Source organism: Vicugna pacos, chromosome 22 (assembly GCF_048564905.1).
Source record: "Vicugna pacos chromosome 22, VicPac4, whole genome shotgun sequence".
NCBI lineage: Eukaryota > Metazoa > Chordata > Mammalia > Artiodactyla > Camelidae > Vicugna > Vicugna pacos.
In genome coordinates, this window is record NC_133008.1 from 30,980,405 (window position 1) to 31,002,014 (window position 21,610).

The 21,610-nt window shown below is 53.4% G+C and overlaps 1 protein-coding gene across 4 annotated transcripts; it reads left to right on the forward strand.

The window, feature by feature from the left end:
* The first annotated feature begins 11,538 nt into the window (after nucleotides 1-11,538).
* SLC39A3 (solute carrier family 39 member 3) lies at nucleotides 11,539-17,038 on the forward strand. 4 transcript variants are annotated; one of them, XM_072948030.1, is made up of 5 exons: nucleotides 11,586-11,662; nucleotides 11,950-12,020; nucleotides 12,309-12,429; nucleotides 12,830-13,167; nucleotides 16,116-17,038. In XM_072948030.1, exons 4-5 carry the CDS (start codon nucleotides 12,961-12,963, stop codon nucleotides 16,848-16,850), a joined length of 942 nt encoding a protein of 313 aa, XP_072804131.1. In that variant the 5' UTR covers nucleotides 11,586-11,662; nucleotides 11,950-12,020; nucleotides 12,309-12,429; nucleotides 12,830-12,960; the 3' UTR covers nucleotides 16,851-17,038. The 4 variants fall into 4 exon arrangements, with proteins under 4 accessions (XP_031545595.2, XP_072804133.1, XP_072804131.1 ...); XM_031689735.2 differs by lacking the exon at nucleotides 11,950-12,020 and having other exon boundaries at nucleotides 11,539-11,662; XM_072948031.1 differs by lacking the exons at nucleotides 11,586-11,662; nucleotides 11,950-12,020 and adding an exon at nucleotides 11,669-11,872.
* Nucleotides 17,039-21,610: the final 4,572 nt, after the last annotated feature.

Below are 21,610 nucleotides of genomic sequence, written 5' to 3' on the forward strand. Positions count from 1 at the left end.
CCTCTGCTCATCTCTGTGCTGACCTCTCCAACCGTCCCCACCCTCCCTGCCTTCCCTGAGCGTCCAGGACCCCCGGCCTGGACCCTGAGTGGGTCACCCTGGAACCGCTGAGCCGGGTCCTGTGTGAATTCCTGTTGCCACTGAAACGTCCCCACAAATTCAGTGGCTTTTAACCACATGCGTCATGTCTGTTCTGGAGGCCAGAAATCAGACTCAGGTCTCCCGGGGCGGAGTCCCTCCAGAGGCTCCGGAGGAGATGCTCCCTGCCTTGTCCAGCTTCTGGAACGCATGGGGTAGGCAGAGGGGTGCCGGGGCTGCACCCGGCTCCCAGCTGGCCATTGGGCTGTGGAAGCACTTTAGGTCCTTTGAGCAGAAAGCTAGAAATGCCCCCTGCTCCGGCTGGGGCTTCCAGGGGACTGATGGTGGTCCTTCCAGCCTCCGGTGACCTTGAGCTGCCGCCCTACAGAGGTTACTTTGACTTGTTCTTTGCTTCTTGGATGGGGGCCAGTAGGGACAGAGGGAAGTTCAGGGAGGAGGAAGGGTCCATCCCTGGTGCTGCTGGGGGGTGGGGGGTGAGAGCTGCCTTGGTCCTCAGCCCCCTCGCCACCCCAGCTGCCTGGTGTGGGCCCCGCCGGAGGGCGAGTGGGAGGCGACCCTGCCGGCGGGTGTGTGGGAGGCAGGCCCTGCTGGAGGGCGTCCGGGAGGCAGCCCCACTGGCCTTGGACTCCCCAGGTGTTTCCCCAGAATCTTGATGACTTCTATGCACAGAATTCTTGAGAGCCACTGAGTTAATGCTGTGACCTAGCATTTACATAGCTCCAGCTACCTGCTTAGCAAAATGGTTCATTTAAAAAAATCAAGATATAATTCAGTAACATAAAATTTGCCATTTAAAAATATCTACTTCTGTGGGTTTTAGCACATTCACTATGTTGTACTACCATCACCGCTCTTTAATCTTAGAACATTCTATCTACCCAAAGAGAAGCCGTCCCCATTTTTAGTGACCTCCACCCCCTCCCCCGCCCTTGACAGCCAGGAGCCCCCTCCCTGTGTCTGGGGACTGGCCTGTTCTGGACGTTTCACATCCACGGACTCACACACTGTGTGTCCTTCTGTGTGTGCTTCTCTCACTGAGTGTCGTGCTCTCGGTCTGTCCATGTGTGTCACTTTATCCAAACTTCATTCCTGTTTTATGGCCATATAACTTAGGAACTGGTCCTTAACCTTGATTAAACATTTTACTCATTCATGGGGCTTTAAGAAACTACTCAACTACTCATAAAAAGTGTTTTAAAGGTAACATTGCTACTGGTGGGGACATTAACGAGCCACGTCTCTGTCACAGGAGTCACATTTATCAAGCACCTGCTGTGCGCCGGCCGTCTTCAGAGGAGAGATTGTATTTGGAGTCCACAGGCCCGGGTGGGGAGCGCATTACCTCTCTGACTCCAGGAGGCCCATTCGCTGTCTGATGCACCCGCCTGCGTCGGGTCAAACCCTACTGAAGTTTTGGAACCCGTTGTCTGTTACTGGAAAACAGAGCATCCCCGACTCAGTGGCTTAAAACAATACCTCAGTCACTTCTCGGTTTCTCTGGGTCAGTGGTTCAGCTGGGGCCACCTCATCTGCCTGCAGGCTGTGGGCAAAGTTCAGTCCCTACGTTGCAGGCTGAGGCCCAGTGCTGCGCTGACTGTGTGCTGGGGAGGGAGGCTCCAGGGAAGAGGCCTTCCTGCCCCTCCCAGCCTGGGGCTGCAGCGGCCTGGGCTTGTGGTCTGTCGCTGCAGTCTCTGCCTCTGCCGTGGCCCCTCTGTGTGTCCAGTTTCCCTCTGCCTCCTTATAACAGCCCTTGTGGTGGCTCTGGACCCCGTGCCCAACCGGCCCTGGGTAATCCGAGGTCACCCCCATCTCAAGGACCTTAATTTAGTCCCACCTGCAAAGTCCCTGCTGGCATATAAAGTACCCTGTTCACAGGTTCTGGAGATTAGGGCACGGACATCCCCGGGCTCAACAGTCAGCCTTACACGCGGCCACTGAATTCATCCAAGCTGGCGGGGGGAGAGCATCTCGAGGGAGTGGGCCAGCAGGGTGGAATATCTTAGGAAACGTGGTGCTGTCTTGCAAATGGCGGTCAGCGCCTCTTCTGTTACTTAGAAGTGGTCTCGTCCACACCCTCTGGGAGGGGCTTGTGTAGGACGTGACCCGTCAGGAGGTGGGGGTTATTGGGGTGCCTTAGAGCCTTCCTGCCACCGGCTTGAGCTCAGCTAAGTCTCCAGGCCAATCAGAGGGGCCCGATCACCCAGCCTCGCAGCCTCCGTGAAAGACACTCACATCCAAAGGTCCAAAACGGAAGAGCAGCTGTGAGTCACCAGGGCCCAGGTCTGGTGGGAGGCGCGCCTTCTCGGGTTCTGAGTGAGTCCCCCTCCGCAGCCCCGCCTGCCTCCTCCGCGTGGGTCCCTGTCTACATCAGTCAGTTCCAGCAAGACTTCTTTGGAAGGGAGAGGGTGAAACCCCAGCAGCCTCCTGCAACAGGCCTCTGGCAAAATCTGTGTGCTCCGGTGCTGCTCACGCCCGTTTCCTCCTTATCTGCGGTTAGCAAAGGGGGACTGGTGGCCCCCAGCGCGGAGGGGAAAGCCAAACGCTCCCCGCGCAGGCTGCCGGTAGAGCCACCGGTCCTTATCACCGGTACCCGCATCCCTCCCATTCCGACCCAGGGAGCTGATTGTCAACAGGGTAATCCTGCCTTGCAAGGGACTCTGGGCCACAGCTGGGGATATTTTTGGATGACAGGACTTGACCGGTGCTCCTGGCACCGAGTGGATGGGGACCAGGAATGCTGCTCCCCCTGCCCCACAGGCTTTGAGACCTTGGTCCACTCTGTGCGTCCTGCTGAATTTACGTAGCCAGCTTGCTGGCTGTACGCTTTGAACAAGCAGCCCAGGTGACTGTGACACCCCTGTTTGGAGAAGCCCACTTGGAGAAGCACAGTAATTTGAGCTGCATCTTCCAGGAGCACCTGCGTGTCCCTTAGGTCTCCTCAGGCAGCCTCTGTTCCTTCTGCATCCTGTGTGTCCAGCACTGGGAAGTCCTGCAGAGCCTCTTCCAGATTTACCCCACGCCCAGTCTAGGTGTTCAGGAAAGATCCAGAAACTTTCCGTTTGGGAACCAGTAGCAGCGTGGGGAAGAGGAAAAGAAAAGGGAAAAAATAAAGGAGGAACTGTCAACATCTCACCCCAGGAGCCAGCGGCTGCTGTATGTGTCTTGATGAGAAGTGTGTCGTGGATAATTACTGCTCCATCCCACACGAGTTAGAAATAGGATATTTCTGAATATTCCTGTCAGAGGCGCACTGAGGTTTTAAGAACGCCGAGTAAACGCAGACGCAGCAGAAATCATGACTCGGACAGAGCTTCCAGGGCGGGTTGAGCCTTGAGAGGCCAGGTGGCCGGCCCCACAGCCCAGCGCCCAGCGCCCAGCGCGGCCCTGCAGGCCTTCCTGGCCTCAGAAGTCGGCGGTGCTCAGGCTGAGACGGCCTGCCCGGAAGCGTTACCAGCACACAGTAAGCCCCAGGTAAATGTGTCAAAGAAATATCTCAAACCATTTTGCCACCAGCAAAAATAATTTGTTCACTGGCTCTAGAGTGCCCCTGCATCTTCGTAGCAAAGATTTCATCCCATCCCAGGTAACCTGAAAACCCCAAACTGCGTTGGCTTCCCCACTCACCCGACCTCTCCCCAAGTCGACCCCCACCCCAGCAAAATCAGTTATTTCAAGGTCAGAACACAGACTGGATGTGGCCCACCTAGATGAGAAGCTGGGGCCACCAGGGGGCGCGCCAGCGCGATGGCCTCCCCTGTGGTGCCACCTCCATCGCTGGGGGCCGCCCGCAACATCAGGACCAGAAAGAACAAGGCTCGAGCCTAGAAACAGCCCTGGTCTTAGAGACTGGCGTTGTGTGTTTGGGGCTGATTCCTCTTTCAGAATTGTAAGTCCTCCTAACCAGGGACGTCCTGCTAGGTGCTGTGCTGTGATGGGGCCACCACCCTGGGTTGCATGACGCCACACGGGATTAGAAGATGTGAATCCCTTCAGCACAGAAGTTGGAGGGTGCAAGTCACAAATCCTGCCCAGCTCACAGCTGTTCCCAGCTCCTCAAAGGCTGTTGCAGACTTCAGGAGTCCATTCTTTATTCTCTCTCATTACTGTGCCGCTTAAACTTTTTATCTCAGTGCAGCAGATGTGCACAAAAGCTCACAGATTATAAGCAAACAGCTCAATGAATTTTCACAAAGGGCGTACCCCACCCCCCACTCCGTGTCACTGGCATGCAGACCAAGAACAGACCCCAGCCAGCTTCCTCCACTCATTACACACAAAAGAGAACACTGCCCCAGCACCATGGGTTAGTTTTGCCTGTTGGTTTTTGTTTTTGTTTTTTAATATTTACAAATGGAATCTATGAAAGGTGAAAGAAAGATGGCAGAAGAAAAGGTAAAATATGGTTTAGGGTAGGAAAAATTTTCTTAAAGAGAACACAAGAAGAAAAAATAAAATAAAAATAAAAAACCCAAAACCAACAACAACAAAAAGAACACAAAAAGCACTCTGGTAGTTCATGTTATGTGTCCAGCTGGCTAGGCCATGGCACCCAGATGTTTGGTCAAACACCCCTCTAGATGTTGCTGGGGAAGTATTTTGAGATGAGATTAATATTTAAATCAGTCAATTTTCAGTAACCCAGATGACCTGCCATGGTGTGGGTGGGCCACATCCAATCAGTTGAAGGTCTTAAGAGAAAAGACTGAGGTCCCCCCACAAAGAAGAAGAAATGCTGCCTCCAGACAGCCTTGGGACTCGAGCTGTGATGTCAACTCTTCTCTGGGCCTCCAGCCCACCAGCCTGCCCTCCAGATTCCAGACCTGTCAGCCCCACGATGGAACCAATTTCATGAAGTAAATTCCCCTCTCTCCCCTTCTCCCTCTCTGTAGCCGTATAGATGATAGGTAGGTAGGTAGACAGACAGACAGACATCCTACTGGTTCTGTTTCTTTGGAGAACACTGACTAATACAAGTCCTAACCATACTTTTTAAATCAATAAATTAGACTGTGTTAAAAGAGACAGGACAGGTGATCCATTGCATGGGTGATGGCAGTTGCAATATATACTTGATAAAAATATAAAGTACCCCTACAGATTGAGAAAAAGAGAAATCACCCAGTTTTTTAAATGGGCAAAAAAGGCATAGAAAAAGACCTTTTAAAAAATGGGATATATTATTGACCCATAAGCACATGAAAAGGTATTCAGTTTCATTAGCCACAGGGTAATGCGAATTAAAACCATGATGTGAGATAAACACACCAGAATGTCGAAAAAGGAAGAGACAAAAGCAAGTGTTGTTCATTACACAAGTGTGTGGGGTGAATCTCCAAAACCATTCTGCTCGGAGGAACCCCAGGACGCAGCAGTGATTGTCCTCATGGCCGTGGTTTATGGATGTGAAGCAAAATCAGCAGAGGGAAAAGGTGTGGGGTGGGGTTTGGGGGACTAGGCTCAAGCTCCCAGAGTCCTCTCCCAGGGGAGTCCCACGGGATGCACTTCATTCCCCTAAAACAAGATGCAGCACCATGAGTGAGGAATGGTCCCCAAGGAGGCCCACGGAGACCCAGCGCAGGGGTTTCTCACGGGGCCGGTCACACAGGCGCCTCTGCCTGGCACGGCCAACACTTTAGACTCCCTTCTGGAGAGCAGGTACTAGGCATAAACCACGTGTTTGAAGAGACAGTTTAGGGACAGGGAGCCCCCAAGACTAGTTCCAGATGCTGCTGAGGGCCTTTTCAAAAGGGAAAACTCTCAAGTCTGCTGTGATCATTCTTTTCCACCCCAAAGGGGAAAAGCCAGCCGTATGTTAAGTCCTAAAGCTGCTCATTTGCATACCCTAGAACCCCTGGGTGTACAGTCCCCACCACGGATGTACACCCAATAGCAAGGTGTGCGGATGGCCACCCAAAGCAAGCAGAGGAACGCTGGAAGCAGCGTCATTAGCAAAGCCAACCCCGGAAACTACAGTTGAACACCATGGCTGAGTCCCGGCTGCCTGGGGATGGAAAGAAACAGGAGGAGCTATTTTTGCAGGGTAGGGGGTGAAGTTTATGTGCGTACCTTGATTGTGAGCGTGGTTTCACAGGTGTGAGCCTACGTCGACATTTGCCTGCTTGTGTACTTTGACTGCGTAGCGTTTACTGTCCTTCCATCACACCTCAATTAAGCTGTGACAATGGTTTGATCTCCTGTTTCCAGGACTGTCTGCATAGCTCAGGCAGCTTTTCCTGTAGGCAGTCAGCTCTTGCGTCTGTTCTCCTGAGACCTGTCTGTCCATCTCCCTCCCCATTTTCATTTTACGATGTTTGCTCTCTGTCAGCTGCCCCGTGTCATCCGTCACCAACATTTCTTCCTGGCCTGTAACTTGTCTTTCTAGCCCATTCATAGAGTCATTTACTAGAGGAGATTTTTGAAATATTCACCACAGTCAAATTTGTCAGTGTTTTTTTTCTGTTGGACTCTGAAGGCATCTGCGCTTACATACGTCCTGGGGTCCAGGAAGCTTTCAGAAATCTGTCAGCAATGAACAGAAGCTGGACGCTGTGCAGCCTCTGCTCTGAGCGGCCTTGTCTTCTAGATAGTTATGAATAAATAATGCACATTATGAGTTCACCTATGGGAGGGGGTCATCCGGTGAGCATTTAGTGATGTGCTATTCAAAACCTTTTTATTGAAGTATAGTCATTTTACAGTATTGCATCAATTTCTGGTGCACAGTATAATGTTTCAGTCATACATACACATATATATATTCGTTTTCATATTCTTTTTCATTATGTGTTACGACAAGATATTGAGTATAGTCCCCTGTGCTAAACAGTGGAAACTTGTTTATCTATTTTGTATATAGTAGTTTGTATCTTCAAATCTCATTTATCCTTTCCCACCCCCTTTCCTCCTTGGTAAATGTAAGTTTGTTTTCTGTGTCTGTGAGTCTGTTTCTGTTTTACAAAGAAATTCATTTGTATCTTTTTTAGATTCTACATGTAAGTGTTAGCATATGGCCTTTTTCTTTCTCTTTCTGGCTTACTTCACTTAGAATGATGATCTTTAGGTCCTTCGATGTTGCTGCATATGGCATTATTTTATTCTTTTTTATTAGCCGAGTAGTGTTCCATTGTGTATATATATCATAACTACTTCATCCAGTCATCTGTTGTCGATGGACATTTAGATTGTTTCCATGTCTTGGTTATCGTAAATAGTGCTGCTGTGAACACTGGGGTGCACATATCTTTTTGAATTAGAGTTCCCCCTGGATATATGCCCAGGAGTGCGATTTCTAAATCATATGGTAAGTCTATTTTTAGTTTTTAAAGGAATCTCCATACTATTTTTCACAATGGTGCACCAAACTACACTCCCACCCTCAGCGTAGGAGGGCTCCCTTTTCTCCACACGCTCTCCAGCATTGATTGCTTATAGACTCTCTGATGATGGCCACTCTTGACTGGTGTGAGGAGGCTCCTCGTAGTTTTGACTTGCATTTCTCTGTGCTATTATTATGAATGATCTTTTTCGTTATTGTTGTGAATTACAGAAAACGGGAAAAATCATCAAGTCACTTTGTATCTAATAATAAAGATAGCGACCACATATTGCATGGTTATGATGAAGCAAGGTCCATGCAGGCAGAAGGCGGCATTGAACACGAAGAACTCATAGACTTCTCACACTATCCTCTGCAAAGCCAAACTTAGTCCTTCAGCACCTTCCACGTCTATGCCTCCTCCAGGCTTTCCTATTTTAGTGAAAAACTCCAGCGTCCCTCTAATTGCTCAAACTAGAAAACCTGAAGCCATCCCCAACCGCCTACTCCTGCAGCCCACAGACAAACCAGTGCCAGGTCCTGCCAAGTCACACTCTAAGATGTTTCTCAAACTCATCCTCCCCTGCCAATCCCTCAACTCAGCGAGCATCAGTTCTTGCTCAAATGACTCTTAATGGGGCTTCTTGCTTTCGTTCTTGCTCCCCTACAACCCTACCTTTATTTACACAGGACTCAGAATGACCCTTAAAATATCAGTTGGATCACAACCTTCAACGACTTACAACTCGTCAGTGAGTTTTCATCACTGAATCGTGTTGCTTGGATGGTGAAATCCAGATGCCTTAGCATGGTCTCTGAGACTGCCCTGACCTCTCACCTCCCCAACACTCACCAACGCTGAGCCAGCCTGCCTTTCCCGTTCCTCTGACATGGCAAGCTCTTTTCTACCTTTGCGTCAAATATCCTCTCTTCTCCCCTACTTCTTGCCGCTCTTAATTGGTTAACACAGAACTCTCTTTCTCTTTTTTTTTTCTTCATGGCACTTAGAGCAACCTATCATTTTTTCTTTACTTATATGTATTGGTTATCTTTTCAAAAATTGTTTATTGAAGTATGGTCAGTTACAATGTGAATTTCTGGTGCACAGCATACTGTTTCAGTCATACATATACACACATGTATTCGTTTCCATGTTCTTTTTCATTATAAGTTGCTACAAGATATCGAATATAGTTCCCTGTGCTGTACAGTAGAAACTTGTTGTTTGTCCATTTTATGTAGTAGTTAGTATCTGCAAATCTCAAACTCCCAATTATCCCTTCCCACCCTCTTTCCCCCCAGGTAACCATAAGTTTGTTTTCTATGTCTGTGAGTCTGTTTCTGTTTTGTAAATGAGTTCATTGGTGTCTTCTTCCCTCCTCCTCCTCCCCCTCCCCTTCCCCTTCTCCCCCACCTCCTTCTCCTCCTTTCTCCTTCTTTCTTTAGATTGAACCTATGAGTGATATCCTATGGTATTTTTCTTTCTATTTCTGGCTTACTTCATTTAGAATGACGATCTCCAGGTCCATCCATGTTGCTGCAAATGACATTATTTTATTCTTTCTTATATCTGAGTATTATCCCATTGTATATAAATACATCACATCTTCTTTACCCAGGCACCTATTGATGGACATCTAGTTTGCTTCCATGTCTTGGCTGTTGCATATACTGCTTCTGTGAACGTTGGGATGCATGTGTCTTTTCAAATTAGAGTTCCTGCTAATATATGACCAGGAGTGGGATTGCTGGATCACATGGTAAGTCTATTTTTAATTTTTTGAAGAATCTCCACACTGTTTTCCATAATGGCTGAGTGTATTGGTTATCTTTTACTGTATAATAAATTACCCCGAAACTGAGTGGCCTGCAGCAACAACATTTATTATCTCCCTGTGTCTGTGGGTCTGGAATCCAGGTTCACTTAGCTGAGTCCTCAGCTTCAGGGTCTCTCAAAGGCTGTAAAGAAAGTGTCTGCTGGGCACCAGTCTTCTCAGGGCCCAGTGGGAGCAGGATCCCCTTCCAAGATCACTCATGGTTGTTGGCAGGATTCAGTTCCTTATTGGCTCTAGTACCAAAGGTCTCAGTCTCCAGCTGGCAGTTGGCCAGAGGTCACCCTCAGTTTCTAGCAATGTGGGGCCTCTTCAGCATCTCAGCTTGTTTCATCAAGGCATGCCTGCTGAAAAAGCAATAGAGAGAGTTGTGCTAGGAAGACAGAAGTCAGTCTTTTGAAATTGAATTGTGGAAATGACATCCCATCACTTTACAATATCGTATTTGTTGGAATCAAGTCACCAGGTGCCGCCCAAGGTCAAGGAGAGGGAATTACACAAGGGCATGAATCCTAGGATTTTAGATCATCTGGAACCATCTTAGAAGTCTGCCTACCACAATACATTATCATTTCACTAATACTTGTCTCTCCCACTAGATTGTGAATTGTGAGAGCGTATGCTTTTTTCACTCCATTTTATTAACATTTTAAAACATTATGATATATACATGACATTAAATTTACCCTTTTGACCATTTTAAAATGCACCAGTCAGTGGCATTAACCACATTCGCATTGCTGTGCAACCATCCCGCCATCATCTGAACTTTCTCGTCTTCCCAAACTGAAACTCTGTCCCTGTGAAACACTCACTCCACAGCCCCTCCCACAGCCCCTGGCCCCCACCATCTACTTTCTGTCTCTGTGGATTTGACTCGTCTAAGGACTTCTTGTGAGTGGAATCAGACTGTACTTGTCCTCTTGTGACTGTCTTACTTTGCTCAGCCTAATGTCTTCAAGTTCCATCCACATTGTAGCATTGCTCCCACTTTATTCTTGACACCTTTCCCTATGCCCGGCTCATGGTAGGCTGACAAAAAGAGTTTAGTTAACATGAGTTAATACAGTCCTCTCTTTCATAAATCTGGTTGCTTTCATGGGACAGTGGAACAAGCTATTTTTTAGATGTCCTCTTCTTGTGGGGAGGGTATAGCTAAAGTGGTAGAGTGCATGCTTAGCATTCACGAGGTCCTGGATTCAATCCCCAGTATCTCCCCTAGAAATAAATAAACCTAATTACCTCCTCTCCCCAAAATAAAAAATTAAAATAATACAATAATAAAATATTTTAAAAAGTAAATAAATAAAATGGCCCCTTCTCCCCATCTAAAAAAATCAATAATCAATTTTCAATCTTCATCTTACTTCATCTATTGGCAGCATCAACGTAATAACCAAATGATTCTGTTAAAATATGTTGGATCTGTCACATCTGTGATTAAAACTCTGCAATGGCTCCCATTTACCTCAAAGTCCTTTTGATGCCCTCTAAGGCTTTCCATGATCTACCTCCCTTTACCTCCAAATACAGCTCTCCACTTCACTGTGTTTTGGCCACACTGGCATTAGTGTACACTCCTGCCTCTGGGCCTTCATACCCTTAGGTCCTTCTGCATGGAGCACTTTACCTCCATGTATCCACTTGATGACTTCTCCACGTTGAAGTCTTTGCTCAAATATCTCTTTCTCCATGAAGTCTACTTGAGCATTTTATTTAAAATAGCAACCCACCACCCAGCATTCTTGATAACCCTTACTGGGCTCTATTGTTTCAGGGCACTTGTCACCTTCTGACATAACTTTATTACTTATTATGTTTATTAATTATTTTCTGTGTCTTCTCCTGGAACTTAAGCTCCAAAAGGGGAGAGATCTGCCTTTTGTTGTTAGATGTCCTCCAAGAAAAGGCCTTGGCATATAGAGGGCAGAGATGTTGAACGGATAAAACTGTTTCTTAAGCCGACGAGAAGGGCAGTAGCAGCGAGGACACTCCGAGAGGGACAGTCTCCCGTAGCAAATCGTTTCCTGTCAATGGCCAAGCCTCAATCCGAATGGGATTCAGCACCGGGGCCCCTGGACAGCTCTGGAAGCCAAGTGCTGCCGGAACCCTTCCCCTAAGGTAGAGGTTTCCCACCGGAGCTGCCCGGTGGCCGTACCCGCCGCTCCGTGGGAGGAAACCACTTTCCCGAGCCGGTAGGAGAGGTGGAGTCGCAGGGTGAGTGGCAGCCGTAGCAACCAATGGCCTGGAGAATTTGGTCCGCGGCGCTTGGGGTGGCCAATGGGCAGGGACGTGGGCGGAGCGTGGGCAGCGGCGCGCTGAGCTGGGGCTCCGCTGGGAGCGCGGCAGCGGGGTCCACATTGCGCGGCAGTTGAGTGCCGGGCGGCTTCGGCGGGCGGGCGAGGGCCCAGCAGAGGTACGCGCTGCCCGGGGCGGGGCTAGAGGCCTGGGGAGGGACCGGGCCGGGCGGCTCGAGGCCTGGCGGGCTCTGTTGCCCGTTAGCCGAGGCCCGGCCGCTGCGCCCACCCTGGCTTTGCCTTTACATGCGATCTGTGTGATTTGCATCCGGCTCCCCCAGCGGAACGCTAGCTGTCTCCCCTTGGGCGGGCCCCCGGTGCAGGGCCAGGTATACAGAAGGCGTTCAATAAGTGATGAACGAAAGGCTGAGTGAATGAGCCCGTCTCCTCTGCCCAACCCCATTAGCCCCCGGTTTTTGAGCGTCCAGGCCACCCTCAGCCCCACGCCACAAAAGGGGACATCCGGACACAAGGCAGGTATTTATTGGGCGCCGACTATGTACCTAGCTTTGGCCTGGGTAAGATAGACTCCCTAACCCCCGTGGAGGCTGCAGTCTAGGGTGAGTAAGGACGTTCAGGGACTTTATGTAGTTCTCCGTAGCACCAATAATGCCAGAAAATCATGCCAGGGGAAGAGGTGGGAGACGCCTGCCCCAGTGACATCTGAGCTGACGGGGGGTGCGGGCAGTGAGAACTGAAAGGCTGGGGAGAAAGCCCAGGGATGGGGAGCAGCCAAGGCCCCTCGCACTATGGTGACATTTTCAGGTCTAGGGTGAGATCTGCTTCGCTTTGGCTCACTGAGTCCTGTGAAGAGGTCCACATGCTTCAGCTTACCCATCTGTTCAGCCAGCGCTCACTGAGCATCTGTTCTGTGCCAGGCCTTTCGGTAGGTACCCTTAAGGGATGCTGTTTAGGGCCGGGTCAGCCCAGGGGGTGCTCCTAAGGGGTTCTGGAGGCAATGACCTCAACGACCAGCATCCTTGGAAGGTTGGGGGAGAGAAGTGGTCCAGGTCAAGAGAACAACCTGCACAAAGGCCCTGAGGCAGGAACAGGCTTGGCACTCTAAAGACCACCAAGGCCATGTTTTATTTAATTTTAATGAACTCACACAGACCCACGTGGCTAGTGACTGCTGTATTGGACAGCACAGTCATGGAGAATTTTCTGTGGGAGGGAGATACATACCAGGCCGGAAATAGGGTGAAGGGCTGGGGGTGATGGGCATGGTCGTCAGAGCTGGTCACATAACCCATCCAAGCTGATGCGGGTGCCTCTGGTGTTCACAGTGGCTGGGCTGAGGCATGAGCCCCCGGCTGTGTGGCTGGGCCCCTTAGCGCGTCGCTGGACAGAGTGTGCGCCCACACATGGTGTGGCCCTGCAGTGACCGGTGACCGGAGCAGCCCGGGCTGCTGCCACGATGAAGTTGTTGGTGGCCAAAATCCTGTGCATGGTGGGCGTGTTCTTCTTCATGCTGCTCGGCTCCCTGCTCCCTGTGAAGATTATCGAGGCAGATTTTGAGAAGGCCCATCGTTCAAAGAAGGTCCTCTCACTCTGCAACACCTTCGGAGGCGGGGTCTTCCTGGCCACGTGCTTCAATGCTTTACTTCCGGCCGTGAGGGAGAAGGTAAGGCTCCCTGGGTGGTGGCTTCTCTTTTTTTTTTTTAATTGAGATATAGTTGGTGTATGATATTGTATAAATTATAGGGGTACAACAGTAATTCACAGTTTTAAAGATTATACCCCACTTATAGTTATTATAAGCTACGGACTGTGTTCCCTGTGCTATGTAGTAGATCCTTGTAGCAAACTTTTTAAAAAAATTTTTACTTATTTGCAGTGGGGAGGTAATTAGGTTATTTATTTATTTATTTTAATGGAAGTACTGGGGATTGAACTCAAGACCTTATGCATGCTAAGCACTCACTCTACCACTGAGCTATACCCTCCCCCCCATTTATTTTACACATAATAGTTTGTACCTCTTAATCCCCTACCCCTATCTTGCCCCTCCACCCTCTCTGGTGCTTTTCAGCTCTGACTCTGAGCTTGGGTGCCTTGACACTCTAAGGGTGATGGGAAGTAGAAAATGTACTTGCTACGTGACCATGAGTTGGTTGCTTCTTGTCTCTGGGTCTTATCTGGTAAACAAAGGGTTGCACCTAACCTGGGGTTCCTAGCTAGTAGGCTTATCAGTCATTACTTGACCAGACCGCCCACCCCGGGCAGCACGCATTTTGTCCTGAAGCTGGCAGTTGTGGACTCTCTTCAGCTCCTGTAGTGATTAGCTGCTGCTGCGTAACAAATTATAACAAACTTAGCATCTTGAAACAACACATTCATTACCGCACAGTTTCTGTGGGTCGCGAGTCTGATCGCCACTTGGCTGGGTCTTCTGTTCCTGGCTCTTAAGATGCAGCAGTCAGGGTATCTGCTGAGCTATGGTCTCACCTCAAGGTTCACCTGCAGATGGATTGGCCTGTGAACTCATCGTTGTAAGGAGGGTTCAGTTCCTTTGTGGTTGTCACACCAAGAGCCCAGTTTCTCCCTGAATGTTGGCTGGGAGCCACCCTCAGTCACCGGCCAGGTGGGCCTCCCCACCATGTGGTTGGCTGTATCTACAGGCCCCATCCAGTGCCTGGACGTCTGACATTGAGGACTGTGAGGTGATGTGTTGGTGCTGTTTTACGCTGCGAAGCATATGTTTCTGGGCTACACAGCACAGGAAATCTGTACAGTTGGCATTGACAAGGCTGAGATCTGAGTCTTCTCTGATGCCTTCTGTGCCCCCAGGTCCCCCCATTTCCTGCATTTCCGTGATGTCACTGTCCTGCCTCAGGCATGGACTGCTGCAGTGACCTTCCCCCTTCTTGTCCCCCTTCAGCACATGTGGCCTTCTCATGGTCAATCCTCCCCAGACCACTTGGGTGCCATGCCCCTGCCCCGGGCTTCCTACGCCTCAGCCGGAGTGCCTGCCCCAACCCTGGTCACCCCTCGGAGGATGGCACCGAAGCCCTGGCCGGATGCGTGTGCCTTGTCTTTCCCCCTTCACGCTCGTCCCTCTGGGGTCGGCCACGCTTCTCACGGGCACAGCAGAAGTAGGATGTTGCGCAGATGAACAGACGGTTTCTCTACAGAAACACAAGCTTCTGCTGCAACAAGACTTCCCATCCGGGGACAACTCTGCCCCTAGGGGACAGCGAGCCATGTCTGGGACATCTGTGGTTGTTAGGACTTAGGGGCCCTGGCATTGAATGGGTAGGGGCAGAAATGCCGCTCTCAGCACTGCACAGGGCGCCGGATGGCCCGCAGAGGATGGCCTAGCCTCGTGTCAACACCTCCTCTCACAAGTTACAACAGCCACAACATCACCAGACGCTGCAGTGTCCCCTGGATTGAGAAGTGCTCTGTGTGAGCACAGGTTGTAACAAAGGCCATGACAGGCAGGAGAGGGTGCTGTGCGCGGAGCGTCGGGGCACCTGGTCTGGGTAGAGCACTTGGAAATTATCTGTCAGTCGAGACCCAGGGCATGAGTGTCCACTGGCCACGAGTGAAATGGAGGAGGAACATCCTGGACAGAGCCAATGGCGTGTTCTGAGCCTCGGGGCTGGGAAGGTCTCAGTGTGTGCAAACATTCTTACGAGTCTGGGGACAAACACCCAGGCTCTGGGCAGCCCATGCCCACCTCACTGGCCAGCATCCAGAGCTCGCTGTCCAGCGTGGCTGCCACTGCCGTCCTGGCCAGTCAGCTTTCTGTGCCTTGGGATGAGATGCAGCTCAACATGCGGGCCCTCAGCTGCACCGGCTACAGTTCAAGTCCTCATGGGCCGTGCGTGGCTAGTGGCTTCCATGTCACACAGCACAGATTGTCGGGGAAGTTCCACTGGCATCAGGGCCAGAGGCCTGCTTGATGTCAGTCCTGGAGGCCACAGGTCCAAGATCAAGGTGCTGGCTGGGCTGGACCTCCTGAGGCCTCTCTCCAGGTCCTGCAGTTGGCCCTCCTCTGACTGCCTCTGCATGTGGTGGTCCCGGATGTCTCTTTACATCTTATAAGGACACTAGACCTAGTGGATCAGGGCCACCCTAACAGCCTCCTTTTAACTGAATTGCCTCTTTAAAGGCCCTGTCTCCAAATATGGTTAGTTTTGCAGCACTAGGGGTTGGGAGAACTTAATATAGAAAACTTTTTTGGGGGGACACAGATCAGCTCACAGCATCTCCATTTTATCTGTGAAAACCTTTCTTTCCAATGAGGTCACATTCTGAGCTTCCTGGCGGATGCATCCTTTAGGGGTCGCAGTGCAGTTCCCTCTGGTATTTTGAAACTGGTTGACCTAGTGGACATGACATGAGGCCAGTTCTCTTTCTCATAGAGTTGTTTCTTTTTTTTTTAAATCCGTCAAGGATGAGCCCATCCCCCTCTCCTCTTCTCAGCCGTGTATGAGTGGGTTCTTTCTGTGCTCTGCTCATGAACGGTGCTGTGCGACAAACCCTGCTGGGTGGGCTGAAGAGGGCCGGCCGCCGCCTCTGAACCTCTCTCTGCCTCCCCTCCCCCTCCCGCGCCCTCTGCTCCAGCTGCAGAAGGTCCTGAGCCTCGGGCACATCAGCACCGACTACCCACTGGCCGAGACCATCGTGCTGCTGGGCTTCTTCATGACCGTGTTCCTGGAGCAGCTGGTCCTGACGTTCCGCAAGGAGAGGCCGGCCTTCATCGACCTGGAGACGTTCAACGCCAGCTCAGACGCGGGCAGCGACTCGGAGTACGAGAGCCCCTTCATGGGCGGCCCGCGGGGCCACGCGCTCTACGGGGCGCCCCACGCGCACAGCCACGGGCTGAGTGTCCAGGAGCTGACGCGCTCCAGCCCGCTGCGGCTCCTCAGCCTGGTCTTCGCTCTGTCAGCCCACTCCATCTTCGAGGGCCTGGCCCTGGGCCTGCAGGAGGAGGGGGAGAAGGTGGTGAGCCTGTTCGTGGGCGTGGCCATCCACGAGACGCTGGTGGCCGTGGCCCTGGGCATCAGCATGGCCCGCAGCTCCATGACCCTGAAGGACGCGGCCAAGCTGGCGGTCACTGTGAGCGCCATGATCCCGCTGGGCATCAGCCTCGGCCTGGGCATCCAGAGTGCCCAGGGCGTGCCTGGCAGCGTGGCCTCCGTGCTGCTGCAGGGCCTGGCAGGCGGCACCTTCCTCTTCGTCACCTTCTTTGAGATCCTGGCCAAGGAGCTGGAGGAGAAGAGCGACCGGCTTCTCAAGGTCCTCTTCCTGGTGCTGGGCTACGCTGTCCTGGCCGGCCTGGTCTTCCTCAAGTGGTGAAGGCCCCGCCTCCACCGGCCGGAGCCCCGCCCCGGCCCCGCCTCCCCGAGGGAGCAAGCTCCGCCCAGAGCCGCTGTCCGCGCACAGAGGTGCTGCCCGGGACTGGGCCGCGCCCTGGGTCCTACACCCCGAGCCTGGGGGCCCCGCTACAACTTTTACAATTACTCCTCTTAAAAGTATTTACCAAAGCTGTGTGGCCATGTCATCGTCTAGCCAGGGAATCGTTTGACTCGTATGGGAGGCAGGGCCAGACCCAGACCTTCCTCTCCCTGCACACCACGGTGTGGACGAGGGCGGGAGAGGCCGGCTGAGCTGCTGTTGGAGGCCCCGAGGCCTACCGTCCTGTGCACTCCTGGCTCCGGTGCCGACACCTTAGGCACCCTCAGCCTTTGCTACAGCCCCACAGCACGTGGCTGGTGCGCCCCCAGGGTTAGCAGAGGTTTCAGTGAGCGGTTTTCAAAAGGAGTTCCCCAGCCAGGAGCCTCTGGTCCACAATGAGCCGGGAGGCTGCAATTCCTGCCACCCGATGCTGCGCTTCTGGGAGGGCGAGGTCCAGGGGGCCTCAGGACTGCTCTCTTCTTCACTGCTTTCTATAAGGGCCCCTGCATGGGGAGGTTGCTCTCCATGGTGCTGGGGCCACTAAGCATCCCAGTCCCCGGGGGCAACAGGGTCCCAGGGCAGGAAAGATGTGTGGGCAGTCCAGGGTGGCCCACACACCCAGGGTCTCCAGAGCAAGACGGCCTCCTACAGGCCGGGGACAGGGACCACGTGATGCAGCTCTCCCCACCAGACATGAATGAGACCAGACTCCCTCTGGGGGTGCAGGAGCTGGGAGACCAGCAGCCCTGTGCGGCTTTGCACCGTGGCAACAACCTCTGTTAACATAGTCCTGGCAACGGGTGCTGCCCCAGGGAATGAGCCGCAGCTGAGGGCCCTTCCAGGGGGCTTCCCAGTGTCTGCCTCCCAGCTTGGAGGGGCGACCTCCCCAGCTCTGTTCTGGGCAGTGAGGGCCTGCTCGTCACTCAACCCTTTCTACATCCACACTCCTCCACACGGCTTCGGGCTGGACCAGGTGCGCACCCTCCTAGAATCCCCGATTTCCTTCCTGCCTCACCCTCGGCCCCTGCCCAGACCCACGTTGCCCACACACAGGCCATTTAAGCTCTCAGCAAGGAAAGCCCCACCCTCCACCTTAAGCCCTGGGTTTGTAAAGGCCTCCAGCCTGTGGCTCCGGCCTGGTGGGGGTTCTAGGGTCTTGTCCCAGGGGCACCCCAGGTGCTAGCCAGCCGCAGCACCGGACACAAGAGCACACAACCCTGGCCCTGGCCCCCGCCTCCTTCCATGTTGCTGCAAGTCTCAGGAAGCAGGGCCATGTGTCCAAGGCCCCCATCTGCTCTGTTGGGCCCCCGCCCCGATGCTGTTGGAAGTAATTGGGCCTGCTTCCAGGAACTTCTGTATGATTTACCAGGACTCACTGTGAACCCCACATGGCCTGACCCTGTCCCTATGCCGGGAAAGTGACCTCTGTAGGTGTGGGAACTTCACATCCACCTTGTCCTAAACCCGGCATTGTTGGCGTCCGCCTGCACCCACATCACTCCACCTTTGCCTTGGTGGGCAGGACACTCAGGACACTGGAGCCACCAGATCCAGAGCCTGCCTTTAGCTGGGGGGACGTGGTCTCTGGAACAGGGCTGGGCGGGAGCGAGGTGGAGACAGAGCATCCCACGCAGGAAGGCTCAGGGGCCCCTGTCCTGCCGCATCCAGCAGGAACCCCGCCGTGGGGGGAGAGCAGTCTGCCCCAAAGGTTCCCAGATCCTAAAGCACACACACAGCAGGGTCCTGACCCCCCAGCCGTCAGCTTCTTGGAATGCCTTGGGGATACCACAAGCCTGTCCTCCCCTCAGTCCCCACACCCCCCCTTCCCCCTGCTGGAGCCTTCAAGGCCATGTTATCCCCCCTCACTGTAAGCCAGCTTCTGGACCAGGAGGAGTGCTCCCACACCAGCAAGGAGGGGAAACCCCAGTGCCCCCGCCTGTTGCCCGTTTCCCTGTGTGCCTGCAGCTGCCTGACCTCTTTGCCAGGCTTTGGCTCTAGGGTCCCACCAGCCCCAGCAAAACTGCTTCCAGGCCCCCTGGGGGTGCTGCGACCCCAAGAAGCTTGGGGGGTTGCACACAGGCTGTCTCCTGGCCCCCCAAGGCCACCCCTCTTGTCTGCTGTGGTCAGAGGAAAAGTGTCATCTCTGGGATCTGCTTCCAGGGGCCATAGGGGTCATGGTGTCTCTTGGCTGGTTTCCATCATCTCTCCCCACTTTGGGCAAGGATCAAAGTGTCTCCGTGTGGGGGTAAGAAGATGCGTGGTTGTCCCATCTGAAAGAGGCCCTGGAGAAGCCAGCCTCACTGCTGAGGTTCCCTGGCCTGGAGTGGTCATATCTGGCCTAGACCAGGGTCATCTGAGGCCAGCTCAGAGGCTCCATGCCCTCTCCGCTGACACGTGATGACAGGAGCTCTGGCTGAATAAGACTGCGGGTTGGTCACAGCCTGAGGCCAAGGACCATCCCTGTCGTCAGCCAGGAAAGCCTTCATGTATGTCTGTGCAACTGCACCATTAGGGATGTTTTGCTGCTTTGAGATTCTGTGTGCTTGTCCAAGGCAGAGACTGAGGAGAGGGAGGCGGACACCTGCTGATGGACTGTTTGACACTCTTGGCAAAGACCAGGCACAGCTACCTTCACTTGGATGAGGGTGTTCCCAAGTAGCACAAATGCCTTTCTGTGGAAAAAACAAAACTGCAAGCACTGCCTTTATCCGGATGTGCCCTGCTGGGTCAGGGCCACCCGTGGCCACTTGCTTGGCCCTGGACTTCCCTAGGCCTCAGCCAGGCAGACTCCCAGCAGCATGACTGTGGGAGCACAGGGCGGGGGCGCCATTCGGAGCCCTGTAGTGGGACGGCTGGTGTGGAACTTGGGTCCTGTCCTCCGCCAAGCCTGTTGGAGCGTCGCCCTTCACCAGGGAGCCCCCGGCCCGGCCCCGCCGCCCTCCGCGGTGCCCGAGTGGCATGGAGACAGGGCGCACAGCACAGGCGACAGCTGGATGGAGTCGCCTGGGTTCCCCTCCCTGATCTGGAAACAAAAGAGGAGAAAATTAGGAGGCGGCACCCAGGCCTCTCAGATTGAATCAACCGTAATAACAGCGTGTCTCGGCTTCTGTTGTCTGCTGTTTGCGTTTCTGGTGGAGAAGTTATTAGTGTGGGGCTGGGCTGGGGAGCGCCTCTTCCCAGCCTGGCTGAGTCCTTGGGGCCCCGAAAAGCAGGCGAATGGGATGGTGTGTCCCTGCAAGCACAGCGCCTCCCGACCTGCCCTGACTGCCAGCTCTGGACCCTCGGCCCTGCGGGAAGAGAAGGTGTGTCTCCCACCTGTCCCAGCCTGAGCTGTCTGTCAGCTTGGGGGCAGAGCCAGCGACCAACTCATCTGACCTTCCGAGAGCCGCCTGCAGGCCGGGACTAGGCCGGGACTCCAGCAGAGGGGGGCTGCTGCAGGGCGTGAGGGTGGTGGTGGGAAAACCCTAGAATTCTCGGGCCATTTAGGGTGCTGAGGCCAGACTGGGCTGGAGAAGAGAGACACCCCTCTCCTATCCCCAACCTGACCCCCCCAGGCCTCTGCAGCTCCCAGGGCAGAAGCAGCTGACCTGGCAGGCTGTGAAGTTCTGGACACGGGCCGAAGTGACTGCTGTGTGCTCAGCCTGGCAGGAGAAAATGGGATGGGCAGGTGGGCCCTCCGGAGCTCCCGATTCCTCAGTGCCTGGGAGGCCCAGCTGAGGTGCCACATTTAGAGCAAAGAACATGGAAGGTTCACAGGCCCTCTCCCTCCAGGGACTGGGTGGGCCTCCCCCTGAGCTAGTTCGGGTCCAGCCGCTGAGGCGGACAAGCTGGCCCCTAAAACAGGGACCCTGTTGCCCAGTGCTGTGCCTGGCAGAATGTGAGCAGCGTTCCTGGCTGGGGGTGGGGCTGGAGAGTTCGCATTTCTACCAAACTCCCAGATGATGCTGCCGCCCTGGTCTGGGGACCCTTTTGAGACCCACTGCCCTCCTTCAGGTCCCCCCCAGCCCTGCTGGCATGGGAACAGGTCATCCTGGGAGGATTGGTGTCCTGGGTGCTGGGGGGTAAGGAGAGGCACCCCGGCCCCACCCACTGGGTGCCAGGAGCAAACCCCCCCAAGGCATGACAACCATAGATGTCCCAGACATCTCCCAGTGTCCCCTGGGAGCAAGGTCACACCCAAGTGAGACCCCCCCAGCCCCAGAACCTAAGACAGCTTGTGTCCAGTGTGACATGATAGATCAACACACATGCAATAAGTGCCCTGGAGAGAAAAAAGCCAGATGAAGGGAAAGTCACAAAGGGAGGCGGGGACTATTTCAGCATTATGGTCAGGGAGGATATATCTGAGGGCCTCACTGGAGTCAGAAGGTAGGGGAGAAGCTTTTCCAGCAGAGGGAGTGTCCTGTGCAAAGGCCCTGAGGTCTCCCTGCACATCACAGTCATTTTCTGTGGCTGATCAAAGCTACCCTGGCTCTCTGTTAAAAGCTCCAAGCGTTTTTGGCAGGGGCTCATCTTGCCAACGGTGAAGCCTTCAGTGACCCCGCCCCTCAGAGGTGGTGATGACAATACAGCCCCAGGTGGAGGGGCACCTCAGGTCACCCATAGGTGCCAGACAGGTGGCTTCAGGGAGGGACCAGCACCAGCATCTCCCATTGTAGGCT